At 45.1% G+C, this 15,883-nt stretch overlaps 2 protein-coding genes across 2 annotated transcripts in view; one reads left to right on the top strand and one right to left on the bottom strand.

Annotated features, from left to right (window-relative positions):
* The window catches only part of LOC111955453 (oxysterol-binding protein-related protein 10), a 136,565-nt gene extending 130,711 nt beyond the window's left edge, over positions 1–5,854 (top strand). Inside the window, exons 11-14 of the mRNA XM_070436443.1 lie at positions 2,412–2,598; positions 3,347–3,529; positions 3,725–3,878; positions 4,417–5,854. Coding sequence (XP_070292544.1) covers positions 2,412–2,598; positions 3,347–3,529; positions 3,725–3,878; positions 4,417–4,461 — 569 coding nt within the window. The 3' untranslated portion in view covers positions 4,462–5,854. The remainder of the gene's footprint in view (positions 1–2,411; positions 2,599–3,346; positions 3,530–3,724; positions 3,879–4,416) is intronic.
* Positions 5,855–6,201: 347 nt separating this feature from the next.
* Positions 6,202–15,883, bottom strand: part of LOC111955945 (dolichyl-diphosphooligosaccharide--protein glycosyltransferase subunit STT3B) — an 86,425-nt gene continuing 76,743 nt past the window's right edge. The window contains exons 11-16 of the mRNA XM_023976332.2: positions 12,140–12,327; positions 9,985–10,156; positions 9,500–9,673; positions 8,959–9,072; positions 8,154–8,360; positions 6,202–7,916 (exon numbers count right to left, since the gene is read on the bottom strand). Coding sequence (XP_023832100.1) covers positions 7,842–7,916; positions 8,154–8,360; positions 8,959–9,072; positions 9,500–9,673; positions 9,985–10,156; positions 12,140–12,327 — 930 coding nt within the window. The 3' untranslated portion in view covers positions 6,202–7,841. The remainder of the gene's footprint in view (positions 7,917–8,153; positions 8,361–8,958; positions 9,073–9,499; positions 9,674–9,984; positions 10,157–12,139; positions 12,328–15,883) is intronic.

Genomic DNA, 15,883 nt, shown 5'->3' with positions numbered 1-15,883 from the left:
TTGCATAATGCCAGGCACTGGTCAAATAATTAATCACAATAGTTGTCGAGGGTGCAGCAAGTCAGCACCTTCAGGACGTAAATTCATTTGGCGTTTCATAGCCGATGCACTAAGGTATTCTCTACCGCTCCCTGCTGTCTCAAGAGAGTTGAAAACAGCAGGTCTGGGACAGGTAGGCAGTCCGGTGAACATGTCAGGTTCCAGCGGCCGCAGGCCAGAACAGGTTGAAAAAATGGAGCAGCAAACGGCAGTGGGACTGGGGACAGCAAGGAGTCATCATGCCAGGTAGTCTTGAGGCATGGGCCTAGGAGCTCAGGTCCTCGAGAGAGAGAAAAGAAAGAGCGAATTAGAGAGAGCCATAATTAAAATTGACACAGGACACCGATTAAGACAGGAGAAGTACTCCGATATAACAAACTGACCCTAGCCCCGACACAAATACTGCCAGATAAATACTGGAAGCTGAGACAGGAGGGTCAGGAGACACTGTGGGCCCCATCCGATGAGACCCGGACAGGGCAAACAGGCAGAATATAACCCACCACTTTGCCAAAGCACAAACCCCACACCACTAGAGGGATATCTTCAAACCACCAACTTACCATCCTTGAGACAAGGCTGAGTATAGCCCACACAAGATCTCGCCACGGCACACCAAGGGGGGGGCGCCAACCCAGACAGGAATTATCACGTCAGGAACTCAACCCACTCAGTGATGCACCCTCCTATGGACGGCATGGAGTAGAGCACCAGTAAGCCAGTGACTCAGCCCTGTAATAGGTTAGGGCAGAGAATCCAGTGGAGAGAGGGGAACCGCCAGGCAGAGACAGCAAGGGCGGTTCGTTGCTCCAGAGCCTTCTCCGTTCACCTTCACACTCCTGGGCCAGACTACACTCAATCATAAGACCTACTGAAGAGATGATCTTCAGAGTAAAGACTTAAAGGTTGAGACCGAGTCTGCGTCTCTCACAATGGGTAGGCAGACCATTCCATAAAATTGAGCTCTATAGGAGAAAGCCTGCCTCCAGCTGTTTGATTAAGAAATTCTAGGGACAGTAAGGGAGGCCTGTTGTCTTGTGACATAGCGTACGTGTAGGTATGTACGGCAGGACCAAATCGGAAGATAGTAGGAGGCGGATAGCACATGTACAGCTTTTTTGTTAAGACGGTTAGTCAAGTAAAATGCGGTTGGAATCAGCCCTTGCGTGGACCAGGGAGATGCCAAGGGAGAAGGACGTGAGGTGGGAGTTAGTATAACGGAAGCCAGGGGGTTTGGTGTGGCGCCATTTCCGTTCCAATTTTCTGGAAGCTTGCTTCAGAGCTCGGGTATTTTCTGTATACCAGGGAGCTAGTTTCTTATGACAAATGTTTTTAGTTTTTAGGAGTGCAACTGCATGTAGGGTATTGCGCAAGGTTAAATTGAGTTCCTCAGTTAGGTGGTTAACTGATTTTTGTCCTCTGACGTCCTTGGGTAGGCAGAGGGAGTCTGGAAGGACATCAAGGAATCTTTGGGTTGTCTGAGAATTTATAGCACGACTTTTGATGCTCCTTGGTTGGGGTCTGAGCAGAGATGTGTCTGTGAACAAAGGGAGAGAAATCAATGCATTTGGCGACGCGGGGTCGTGCACAGTGGGTGTCCGCCGTTCTGCCAGAGTAACTGGGAAAACCTTGGTTGATGATGCCCACCATTTGTTGTTAACGAGGCCCTTTTTTCCCTGTTCAACTCAAACACTAATGAAGAGTGAACATTTCACAGGCATTCTTCTACCCAGCGAAAATATTCATCCTAGAGGAGTATATTTATGGTATGGAGATACTGTATCTTGCAAAGGATTTTTTTCCACGTACAGTATTTCCRTTCTAGTCTCTGCAAAATCTTCTGCATTATTCTACGGAATGTACAGTTTTATTAGACATTGGTGTAAATTAGTGACTGGCGCTTGGCTACACTAGTATAGCCAGGTCCCAGATCTGTTTGTGCTATCATGTCAACTCCTTGTCAGTTGTCACTCATTGTCTTAACCAAACATGAACAATGGTTGGAAGAGGTGGCAACTGGTCTGGAACCAGACTTGAACCAGTGAGATGCTGACCTTTATCTGGTCTGACTCTTTGAGTCACTTTACCCCTACCTACATGTACAAATTACCTCGACTAACCTGTACCCCCACACATTGACTRGGCACCAGTACCCCCTGTATACAGCTTCGTTGTTATGTCATTTTGTAACTTTTTATTTCATTTTTTTACTTTAGTTTATTTAGTAAATATTTTCTTAACTCTATTTCTTGAACTGCATTGTTGGTTAGGGACTCGTAAGTAAGCATTTCACGGTAAGGTCTACCTACACCTGTTGTATTCGGCAGCATGTGACAAAAATGCGATTTGATATTTCCCCCTCTGCTGCCCAGGGACCTTGTGCCTCCTGGAGCATGACGAGGAGTATGTGTTCACGCTGCCCTGTGCCTACGCCCGCTCCATCCTCACCGTGCCATGGGTGGAGCTGGGTGGCAAAGTCACCATCACCTGTGCCAAGAGTGGCTACTCAGCCACCGTCACGTTCCACACCAAGCCTTTCTATGGAGGGAAGGTACACAGGTGGGTCTCTGAATATGTGTGTGTGAGAGCGAGGGAGAGATTGCTTTGGCAATGTGAACATACTGTATGTTTCCCATGCCAATAAAGCCCATTGAATTGAGAGGATTTGAATGCTCTGTATTGAAATGATTGGAATGTCGTAATTTCGAATGTTATTTGTGCCCAATATAATTGAATGGTGAATAATAGATTGTCATTTTGCTGTACTTTTATTGTAATTAACAATAGAATATGTTTTTAGATACGTCTACTATATTAATGGGGATACTACCATGATTATGGATAATCGTGAATGAATCGTGAATAAATGATGAGTGAGAAAGTTAGAGGCATAAATATCAAACATATTCTATTCTTATTTACACTAAGTGGCTCAAATGTACCATTCATTTCTATTGGGCATAAAATAATCTGAAACAACCAAAACAAACTGCAAATGCATCCAACAAGTGTGTAGAGTCACAAACTTGATGTAGATTGTGTGCTACGAATGAGACATATACTGTATAAGTGAATTTTGGGGGGGAAAATACGGGGACAATGTACAAAAAGTGCTGTAATTTTTAACCGGTTCACCCGATTACGTAAGAAAATACCCTCAAATTAAAGCTGACAGTCTGCACTTTAACCTCAGTCTCAATATTCGATATTGCTATGGCTGTACAATGTATCATAAGAGTAACGTTGAGCAATGATGGGCGGCCACTAAGTACATCTTCTGAACATGCCTGCTGTGTGTTCCTCTCAGGGTGACTGCAGAGGTCAAACACAACCCGACCAACACCATTGTGTGCAAGGCCCAGGGGGAGTGGAACGGAACCCTGGACTTCACCTATAGCAYCGGGGAGACCAAAGTGATTGACACAACCAAACTGCCAATCATCAAGAAGAAGCTCCGGCCTGTGGAGAAGCAGGGACGGAACGAGTCCAGGTAAGATGCTCCTAGGTCCAAGGTGCTGTGTTTTTGGCCCCTTAATGGACCAGGGTGGTGTTTATCACGCACCAAACGGAAGTAAACAGGACTGAAACAAGGCGGGACTCCCTGGACTTGGCGTATACAGAACAGTAGCTATCTTGTCAGCTGCGTGGCGGGTTTGTTATATACATGTTCTTTGTGTTTGTGTAGGCGGTTATGGCAGCATGTCACCAAGTCACTGAAGGAGGGGAACATTGACGAGGCCACGGAACAAAAGCGGCGTCTGGAGGAGCGCCAGCGAGGGGAGGAGAGGCAGAGAGCTGCAGTCAACTCGCCCTGGACACCCAAATATTTCAGTAAAAAGGTACGGCTACAGGAGGGAGTTGAGCCAGGGTTCAATAGGTTCAATGGGGCGGCAGGGTAGCCTAGTGGTTAGAGCGTTGGACTAGTAACCCGAAAGGTTGCAAGTTCGAATCCCCGAGCTGACAAGGTACAATCTGTTGTTCTGCCCTTGAACAGGCAGTTAACCCACTGTTCCTAGGCCGTCATTGAAAATAAGAATGTGTTCTTAACTGACTTGCAAGTTAAATAAAAATACATATAGGGCTGGGGCTATTATGTTCAACCCTATCCCAAAACGTAGTTGATCCTACTTTGGATCCATGAGGTGCTGGAGCTTGGCTCTCCCTTTGACTTAACCTAAACGTAGCCGGAGTTTCCACGCGGTTTTCAGAGGAAGCTAGGTTGAATTAGCTGTGTCCCTTAAAACCGGATACATCCGGTTGTTGGTACCTCCACTAAGGGTGCTTTGTCCCAAGGTGCAGGAGCCCGGCTCCAGGTGAATCCAGCTCAATTGAACCACTGATGCTCATCTGGTTTTGTGTCTTTGTTCTTGCCTTTAGGGAGAAGATTGGATCTACCACAACCCCCTGTGGAAATCTCACTGACACAAGAACCAGACTGCTCTAATGGACACTAAGAGAGCCTCTATCCCCCTAAACGAGGGGCCAGGCCAGGATAAGGATGGAACTGCCACTCGCTCTCCATTGGGACCAGAGATACAGACTCTTAATGACATGGACCACGGTCCCARTCATGGGAATCAAGTGGTTTCCACTTGAACTACGAGGGTGGGAGAGACCGATGTAGCTTTTTTATAGTGTTCGAGGTAGAGAATTTGAATTTKTTACTTTGCCAGGGCCTTTTGCAAATGCACGGTATGACGTGATTTGCCACTGGTATTTCTTTCCGGTTGTGCTGACACATACATGATCCTTTTCGGTTCAAACGCCTTTATTTGTCACGCAGCATCAGAATGCAATGGTAGGAAGATGGCAAACATGCTTGGGTTACATTAGTTCCCAACAAATGKTGTTGACTAGGAGCAGTCTCTCATCACTTTGTTGCTATTCTATCCATCCAGACCTTTGACCATTCTTGAAATGACTCTTTACCTCTGTTCTTCCATGCAATACAGATTTCCCATCACTCTTATTAGTCGTAATCCCATACCATCACCCTTTTACTTTACAGTCAACACTCCATTGGATCCCATCTTCCCGAGAGGTGTTTCCTCCTTCCAGGGACGTGTCCTTAGGTTGGCATTGATATAACATAATTAAGCTGGAGCTGTACCCAGCTCACGACTCATGCTAATATCTCAGTGGGCTGCCTCTGCGTCTAATATGGATAAGTCACAACCCCATTCTCACAGAGGGGCACCGTCTCTACCACCACAACATGTCATTCAGGATATGAGGTAGAAAGGGGATGTTTTTGGTTATACATAGCCATTATATATTTACGTTTTCCCAAATACTATATCGGATTGCCTTTATTTAGCCAAACATCTAATGGAAAATAATTTTTGTTCTTAGAAAAGTGATCACTGCTATCTATATTCTCTGGTTAAGTAATTTCAACCATCCATGATTATAGACTGAGGGGCTTGGTGCATTACAGTACCTATACTAACGGCAGGATCATCTTGCAGTGAAGAAAATTAGCTGTCACAAAGCTGTCCAGTTTCTTGCAGCACTCAAGTGTGACCTTGACATCTGGCAATAATGCATGAATTTGATTACCGAGTCTCCAGCACTCGGTAATCAAGACAAGTGCAGATTGTGGGTTATTTGGAAAGATCGGTCCACAAAGATGGCATTTTATTCCCCATATGTGTCAAACTAAGATATTCTGAATGTATTTGGGTTTTGTAGAACACTGTGATGTACCCAAGAGCTTGAACCTCACTTTGATAAAAACCTATGCYACACCCCATTTGTTATAACATAGGTTGAAGGTATAATTGTTTTGTTCTAATAAATGTGCCCTGGCAATCACTGTGCCTGTCTGTTGTCGTTGCGGAAAATGGAGAACAGCTGTAATTTGAATATGCTAGTGCTGCCATCTTGTGGTACATTTTGTAATTCTCTGAAGCCTCAGTTTATACCAGTGTCTAACTTTTATAGGATAAAGATATTTTCATATAAAAAAGGTATCATGGAATGTAATTGCTTTGCACTTAAAAAGCACCCATGTATTCCCCAGTCTCACATGTACGTTCCTGGAATTGACTGAAGCAACCAAGTAAAAGCACCCTGCCTGCAAACCTACATTTTTTTRTTCTTCTCCAAAGACACTTCTTCAGGCAAACACCGTACACTGATAAATTGCTACACACAAATCACTTCTTACAAACTTGAACCTTTTATTTTGTCTACATTTAAAACATGACTGAACAACAATGTAAAAAATCTAACTTGGAAGTTGAGGGGGACCAGGGGTAGGGGTCGTCAAATGAAATCAATGTGGTGAAGCAGAGGAAGAGGCGTTGCACTGCTGAAAGTTGGAGAACGTCCACCATCCCCAACAAAAAACAAACAATGAGGGCAAACAACCTGTACACTTTTCTATATCACATTAAGGCTTAGTCCCCAAAAAGATTGACAAAAACGGAGCATTTAACGTTATGAAAATAAATACGAGTTTCTCAAGTTTGTGTTTGAGCAAGGTCGATATGGCATTGTGTGAAGGGCCATGAAGTGAACGCAGAGAAGATCAAGGGACAGAACAAAGCAAGTGAAGAAGTAAACTGTCAAGGATTAAAAAATAAGTTTATGATATGTAGACTCTCACCTTCCCCCCCCCCCGCGCATGCACACACACATGTATAATTCACAACAGGCCCAGTACAATGCCAGGGGGTGCACCCCTGTGTTTTAAGATGGCGCCATCACCCCTCTGTCCACTCACTGGCAGCCATCTTGAGATTCAACACTAGTTTTCCTGCATTACCATACTCTGCTCTTAACTACGCATCTACTCAGCAGCATTAACATGTGTGTATGTGGACCGGCAAAAATGACTGAGTAGACCAGCAATGAGGCACTAGGCTCACAGACCGGACTAGAACGTGCCCCCCTGCAGGTTGGAGGCCTAATTAATAATCACTACATTTTTACATAGAATTGCTTATTATTATTATTTTTTAAACCTATCAGCAGAATATACAATCTAAGCAATTTCAGGGGGGGGAAATTAAATTCACATTCTTTTCAAACAAAATCTCAAGGAACTCCTAATGACAATTATSCATTCACCGTTCCATCTGCTGCCATTAAAAACATCACAAAGTAAAGAGAAATCTGCGGATTTAAACCACCACAATAATCCAATATATTAGAACCCTTTGACACTTTCTTTACATAACATATTTACACATTAGGCCTTTTATTTCCGAAATAATTGTCTCCGTAACGACAAATTAGAGCCAAACAAAAATGATTAAAAAAAAAATGATTACAGATCAGCTGTGCCTAGACAATGGAATTGTTCCTTACCGCATACCATTCGTTGTRTTGTACACGCGTCAGGAACATGTCCTCAATTCCAAATGGTTCCTCACTCTCAACGGCAACACATTGACATGTGCCAAGGAGCAAGATCAAGGGCTCTTTGGTGCAATTGCTCCCAGCCCCCTCAGTTTCCTTTCTCTTTATGTTGTCCCCCCCTCTAGAAATAACAGTTAAAATGTACCACAAAATGTACGCTCACCCCTGTTTCAGCAGCTCTGTGCCTTGCCACACATTCAAGTACAAAAAAAAGAAAGAAAGAGCAAGACAAAAAGTCCTCTGGCTAAAACGGACAAAAGTTCTGGGGCTAGCCAGATATGACACTCCACCCTCCCCAACACCGGATGCTGCGCTCAGAGGACTAGCCCTCGAGGCTAAGGGCTAACATTCCAGACAATGGCCGTTGTTCTTCTTCATTGGTAGAGTTCTTTGCTAGTTGCATTTTTTTGTATGTTTTTTTATGTTGTCAGTCTTCATTATTTCTTGTTTAGTTTCTTGCCTTTCTTCAGGACCAGCTTATTCCTGACGTGTCCTCGCTTCCTCTTAGAAGTCTGTAATGAAACAAACTTGATTTTACAAACCAATTGTCTCCTATACAAAATCTGAATTTGAGCGCACACACATTCACTGTAGMAAATAAAAAGTGAGTTGGCTCACATTTTATGAACATTTCCTTTTGGTGGCTAAAATTTGAGAAGAAATAATCATATGTAAACTCACTACGCCAGTATCATGTAACGTCTTACATTCACTAGCACAATGAATGCTGAGACATGGAAGCCGTGTACCTTTTTGGAGGTGTACTTCTGCCTGGGCACGACGCTGCGGAGCTTGTGCTCCAGCGGCTCCCTGTTCTCCAGCTTCTTCACCTTGTAGATGCGCACTAGCCAGTGCTCCGACGTGAACGCCTCCTCAAGGTGCTTGAACGTGATGTCCTTGTTGCCGATCTCGGCGTTGCGGGTGCGGTCGAACCCAGGCGGTGTSCGGAAGTCCAGCTGAGAGATAAGGACGGCAGTAGATGGGGTTGAGGGTGTTGGCGAGGGTGAGGGCGGCTAGTGACTGAGCTGAGCTAAAGTGAGTATGGTGGTTGACAGTACCTTCACACAAGTGTTGCGTTTTTTCCATCTTAATTCAGTTTTAGGCTGTTCCCCTGCTCTTTTAAATCTGTACATCACTTCATCTATCCCTCCCTCTACACTTTACCCGTCTCTCCCACCTCCTGATCGCTTTTGTCCTTGCCTCTTCCACAAAACCAATCTCTGTTCCCTTGCCTTTATCGTTCTCTTAACGTGTCTCTCCATCTCCTTTACGGGTTAAGACAGCTAGGAGACAGCTCTGCTCGGCTGCATGTCTGTGGACCCTYCTGAAGCAGCCCACTGATCCTTCCTCTTCACTGAGCTGCTGGCCAGGCAACACGRGGCTCGCTATAAGTACCTGGCAGCTCTTCGCTCTCACATCTCGCCTGTACCTGCCAGAGCATTTCTGAGCGCTTCCCCTCCCACCTTCATCCTTCCCCCCACAAGCCGCTCTGTTGCCCGTCGCTCAGTGCTTACTGTAGTCTGCTGTTGCTTCAAGTACTTCACCACCGCTCACCTGCATCTCGCCGAAGCGGTAGTAGGACATCTTGTACATGAGGCAGTTGAGCAGGACGGGCGAGCCGGCCTTGTCCACGCGGAACTCTCCCTGAGGGGTGAAGTAGTCACTCTCCTGAAGGGCATGAGGAGGGAAGAAAGAGAAGACGAGGGTTTGGACCAAATTTCTTCAAGGACGCATCAAGGACGCAGAAACTGAAATAACTCTGCCATCTACAATATGATGTCGTCTTACAGCCACCAATTGTTCGGGTCATGTCTTTGATATTCAAATTAACATGCGCATTTTCTTTTTACAAATCTGCATTGGATATCGGATACTTTGTCCTACGGCCAAGTGTCAGTGYAGAAAATAAACATAGCTAGGAACAGCAATGTCCTTGGGTTTGCCCAGACTGACAGATTACTGGATGGCTCAAACCTAAGTGTCTACCCAGGTTCACCGGCAGCGCAACAATGATTAAATAGAAGACTGAACGAAGGTCCTTCTGAATTGTGAGGCGTGGGTGAACCCAACCAGGCACAAGGAACCGGGCACTCACCCGAATGTCCTTGGGATGCTCTCCCTCCGCTATCCTGACCATCCACAGGAACTTGTTGATGTCGTCACCCGAGTAACCAATCACGCCCCCGAAGATGATCAGCACGTAGTCCACGTCCAGACTCCTCATGATCTCGTACGCTGCGCTCTCATTGGACGACATGGCTTTGCCCACCTACAGAGGGAGTTTGAGCAGAGGAGAGAAGAGGCAGATCGAGATGAGACGTGGTGGGAAAGTGAGAGGGAGGTATAAGACTCCAAAAATAGGCAATACTCGCGTCTCAAAGTTGTGCTGGCCCTGCGAAAATCAATCAAGTCATAAGAGCAAAAAGAATCCCACACACATTATTGCAGCTCCTACAAGTGAATGTATTGAATTCATTGATGCAAGTTAAAGTCAAGAAACGTGTCTACTTTACTTTGGCGCATGAGGTCTGGAGTTGAAATCCCCAATTCCCCCTTTTGATGTTGTGTTGTGTGACTCACCAGTGCTATATGACTGTTATTCCATGTGTTGTTGTCCACTAGGGTGGTTCGATTAGCCATGCCTGCTATCTGGTAGCCATAGTCCCACCAAGACATAACCCTCYCGTGCTCGTCTGTGTTCTGCCTCAGCCAATAGTAGGCCTCCCTGAAGTCATCCAGGATGTTCCTCGTCCTACGGGGAGTGACAGAGTTGAGGAGTTACGGGAATGACAGCCAGGCAACCACATGTTCGGCAACTTATTATTATGGGATCCTATGAGACGGGGATGTCGAGTCACGGCAATGACGAACCAATATTGTAACCACATAAATATATGTACGAGAAGTTAGAGTCGAATAGTTTGACTTTGTTCTAAATCTGGAACTGGAAAATAAGCAGCACACGTCATCCTCGCATTGAAAGAATAGTACATGGAGAGCGTAGTACATTACACATGGTAAACTATTGAATACCACTGTTAAGAGCCATGGGACAAGAGATACAATAATCAGGTTAACACTGAGCGCATCAACATCACAACTTTCTGATGAAATATGAACATGCCCTTTTATGATTGTATGCGAGTGTGTGTAAATGTATGTGCGCGTGTGAACACACACTATATATATATGAAATAGTATGTGGACACCCCTTCCAATTAGTGGATTCGGCTATTTCAGCCACACCCGTTGCTGATAGACGTACAAAACCGAGCACACAGCCATGCAATCGCTATAGATGAACATTGGCAGGAGAACGGCCTAACTGATGAGCTCAGTGTCTTTCAACGTGGCACCGTCATAGGATGCCACCTTTCCAACAAGTCAGTTCGTCAAATTTCTGCCCCGCTAGAGCTGCCCCGGTGCGGTTATTGTGAAGTGGAAACATCTAGGAGCAACAACGGCTCAGCCGCAAAGTGGTAGGCCACACAACCTCACAGAACAGGACCACCGAGTGCTGAAGCGCGTAGCGAATGGAAATCGTCTGTCCTCGGATGCAACACTGAGTTCCAAACTGCCTCTGGAAGCAACGTCAGCACAAGATCTGTTCGTCGGGAGCTTCACGAAATGGGTTTCCGTGGCCGAGCAGCCGCACACAAGCCTAAGATCAATTGGAACGCTGACTGCGAGTCTAATCGCCCAACATCAGTGCCCGACCTGACTAATGCTCGTGGCTGAATGGAAGCAAGTCCACACAGCAATATCGAGTGGAAACCCTTCCCAGAAGAGTAGAGGCTGTTATAGCAGCAAAAGGGGGACAAATTCCATATTAATGCCCATGATTTTGGAATAAGATGTTCGACTAGCAAGTGTCCACATACTTTTGATCATGTAGTGTATATGAAGATAGATATGTGGAGCTACGCTTGTATACATGGAGTGTACTAATATATATATATATAGAAAGACACTGAGCTCATCAGTTAGGCCGTATAATATATATATATATATTATACGGCCTATGTATATATGTGTGTGTGTACACATTCTACAAGTAGACATTTATCTGTATGGTAGATTGTCCGGTGTAGCTCAAATCGGTAGAGCATGGTGCTTGCGACACCAAAGGTCATGGGTCAATTCCCGCTGGGGCCATCCATATGTAAAAATGTATGCACGGGGCCTCCCGGGTGGCGCAGTGGTCTAGGGCACTGCATRGCAMSSKTKGCTGCGCCACCAGAGTCTCTGGGTTCGCGCCCAGGCTCTGTCGCAGCCAGCCGCGACCGGGAGGTCCGTGGGGCGACGCACAATTGGCKTAGCGTCGTCCGGGTTAGGGAGGGTTTGGCCGGTAGGGATATCCTTGTCTCATGGCCCAGCGACTCCTGTGGCGGGCCGGGCGCAGTGCGCGCTAACCGAGGGGGCCGGGTGCACGGTGTTTCCTCCGACARATTGGTGCGGCTGGCTTCCGGGTTGGAGGCGCGCTGTGTTAAGAAGCAGTGCGGCTTGGTTGGGTTGTGCTTCGGAGGACGCATGGCTTTCGACCTTCGTCTCTCCCGAGCCCGTACGGGAGTTGTAGCGATGAGACAAGATAGTAATTACTAGCAATTGGATACCACGAAAATTGGGGAGAAAAGGGGATAAAATAAAAAAATAATTTAAAAAATGTATGCACGCACGACGGACTATAAGATGCGTTGGATAACAGCGTCTGGCATATATTATTTTTTGTCCTTACCCATCGTTGTTGTAGGAGGCCAGCACCACACTAGGACTGGAGTAGGCGTTGCTGGTGACCCATGTGCAGTGGACTGCGAACATCATGAGCAGCATCAACATCAGCATGGTCACTATACTCTTGATGTTGGGGCCCAGGCCCTCCTCTGCCTTCTCCTGCTCAGACACATGCTTGCGCACCTTTCCTGCCTGCAGAGGGAGACCAACACACATCAAACTGGCCCACTAAACAGACAGTATCAGTGAGTTGCAATACATACAGAGTACAATTGGACATTATTTTGTAACTCCTTATGTCTATGGGTTGAACACAGCCAACATAAAGTGTCTTAATAGGGCGTTGGGCCYCCACGAGCCAGAACTCATTCGAATGCTCCTTGGCATAGATTCTACAAGTGTCGGGAACTCTATTGGAGGGATGCGACACCCTTCCTACATTAAAAAWTCCATTATTTTGTGTTTTATTGGTGGTGGAAAACTGTCTCAGGCGCCGCTCCAGAAACTCGTATAAGTGTTCAATTGGGTTGAGATGTGGTGACAGACGGCCGTGGCATATGGTGGRGACATCGTTTTCATGCTCATCAAACCAWTCAGTCACCACTCGTGTCCTGTGGATGGGGGCATTGTAATCCTATGGGGGCTCAGCCATGGTAGCCAAAATAAATGCCTGCCAAGCATTTTTATACATAACCTAAGCATGATGGGATGTTAATTAACTCAGGAACCCAGTCTGTGTGGTAGCAACTGCTTTTAATGTACTTTGCATCCCTCTTTATTTTGGCAGTTACCTGTAGGTGTTAACTGGAACTACCGGATAAGGGTTCAAATTGTGAGAGCYGAGTACACTAAAGAGGTGTAAAAGGGGAATGCAAAATCCCACTAAAGGTAGGCCTATGAGGTGAGGGCAGTTGGAGAATCTCAATTGGTTTTGGAATTTAAAATTGGAAAATTCTGTTTTGAATCCAGTGTTGTTTAGTGTATCAGCTCATAAACCATGTGCCATCAAATCGGTACATCGAAAATCTCTTTCCAACTATATGGCACATATGMKAATTTTTTGTTCCTTAAATTAAACTGGTTTATTTTTCAGAATTTTCTTTAACCAAATTTGGACTTTAARGCAGGGCCGACAGACAAGTCCTTACTTTTTCCCTCTTCCACTTGCCTCTTCCATTTTTGCAGTAATGCTGCGATTAGTTGGTTAAGCAGACATTTCCATATATTTTTGTTAGCTGCATGTGTGACATAACACCACCAGTCCTTTTTATGATATAATTTACAAAGATTAAACTTTTTATTTTTATCAATTAGTATATTTTAGTTAAGCCATAACATGTTTGGCTTAACTAAAATTAACTAAAAAATATTGTTTTTTTCTGGTGGATTAAACTGAAATTGTAACCAACTTTCTAGGGCTTGTTTTTAAAAAAAGAGATATTGGAGATTATTTCATTTTCAAATAACCAAAAGTGAGAGGTTGTAATCTGAATAAAGAGAAAAAGGCCARTCTGAACAATGGGTGAGACATTCTTAGTAATCTGCTAGAGAACCAGTTTGGATGTATAACTTTTGTTATGATTGAAGCTTTTAGTGAGAAGTCCAATGCTTTTATATTTAATAGCTTCTGCCCGCCGAATTCATTATATAAATATGCCCGTTAAAATTGTCTAGCAAGCCATTCCAAATAATTTTATATTTTTTGCTCATATAATTTAAAAAACAAGTCGCTAGGTGTAGGAAAGGCCATAAGCAAATAGGTAAAATGGGTCATGACTAAAGAGTTAGTCAGGTTGATTTTTACAGAAACAGACAGGTAATTTCCTTTCCATGGCAGCAAGATCTATTTTTGCTAAATTTCTATAAAAATGTATTAGAGTGAGACCATGTCTTTCTTTCGGCATATGAATACAGAGTATATCCACATCAATGTCAGGCCATTTTATTGGTAAACTACACAGAGAGGTTAAAAAAAGTATCTAGATCCTCTATGAGGCTGTTGAGGGATCCGAATTGTGGATTTAAAAGAAACCATGAATCTTTTTAAGCCCTGATTTCTACCCCCTTGATATTATTGTTGGATCTGATTTTAATAGCTAACACTTCGATGGCCATAATAATGGTGGTATGATATATATATATATACACACCACAGGTGGACTCCAAGTTGTGTAAACATCCCTAGAGGATCTAGATACTTTTTTTAACCTCTCTGGATTACAACCAAATTATGTGTACTACAACTTTTACATTACTGTGTAGTTTACCAATAAAATGGCCTGACATTGATGTGGATATACTCTGTTATCATATGCCGAAAGAAAGACATGGTCTCACTAATCAATTGTTATAGAAATTTAGCAAAAATAGATCTTGCTACCATGGAAAGGAAATTACCTGTCTATTTCTGTAAAAAATCAACCTGACTAACTCTTTAGTCATGACCCATTTTACCTATTTGCTTATGGCCTTTCCTACACCTAGCAACAAGGATGATCAAAGGAAACAGGATTCATCTGAGCATATATACACTGCTCAAAAAAATAAAGGGAACACTAAAATAACACATCCTAGATCTGAATGAAATATTCTTATTAAATACTTTTTTCTTTACATAGTTGAATGTGCTGACAACAAAATCACACAAAAATTATCAATGGAAATCAAATTTATCAACCCATGGAGGTCTGGATTTGGAGTCACACTCAAAATTAAAGTGGAAAACCACACTACAGGCTGATCCAACTTTGATGTAATGTCCTTAAACCAAGTCAAAATGAGGCTCAGTAGTGTGTGTGGCCTCCAGTGCCTGTATGACCTCCCTACAACGCCTGGGCATGCTCCTGATGAGGTGGCGGATGGTCTCCTGAGGGATTCCTCCCAGACCTGTACTAAAGCATCCGCCAACTCCTGGACAGTCTGTGGTGCAACGTGGCGTTGGTGGATGGAGCGAGACATGATGTCCCAGATGTGCTCAATTGGATTCAGGTCTGGGGAACGGGCGGGCCAGTCCATAGCATTAATGCCTTCCTCTTGCAGGAACTGCTGACACACTCCAGCCACATGAGGTCTAGCATTGTCTTGCATTAGGAGTAACCCAGGGCCACCGCACCAGCATATGGTCTCACAAGGGGTCTGAGGATCTCATCGTGGTACCTAATGGCAGTCAGGCTACCCCTGGTGAGCACATGGAGGGCTGTGCGGCCCCCCAAAGAAATGCCACCCCCACACCATGACTGACCACCCGCCAAACCGGTCATGCTGGAGGATGTTGCAGCCAGCAGAACGTTCTCCACGGCGTCTCCAGACTGTCACATGTGCTCAGTGTGAACCTGCTTTCATCTGTGAAGAGCACAGGGCGCCAGTGGCGAATTTGCCAATCTTGGTGTTCTCTGGCAAATGCCAAACGTCCTGCACGGTGTTGGGCTGTAAGCCAACCCCCACCTGTGGACGTCGGGCCCTCATGGAGTCTGTTTTCTGACCGTTTGAGCAGACACATGCACATTTGGGCCTGCTGGAGGTCATTTTGCAGGGCTCTGGCAGTGCTCCTCCTTGCACAAAGGCGGAGGTAGCGTCACTGCTGCTGGGTTGTTGCCCCTCCTACGGCCTCCTCCACATCTCCTGATGCACTGGCCTGTCTCCTGGTAGCGCCTCCATGCTCTGGACACTACGCTGACACACGCAGCAACCTTCTTGCCACAGCTCGCATTGATGTGCCATCCTGGATGAGCTGCACTACCTGAGCCAC

Source organism: Salvelinus sp. IW2-2015, linkage group LG31, assembly GCF_002910315.2.
Source record: "Salvelinus sp. IW2-2015 linkage group LG31, ASM291031v2, whole genome shotgun sequence".
Lineage (NCBI taxonomy): Eukaryota > Metazoa > Chordata > Actinopteri > Salmoniformes > Salmonidae > Salvelinus > Salvelinus sp. IW2-2015.
This window is presented reverse-complemented; position numbering and strand designations above follow the sequence as displayed.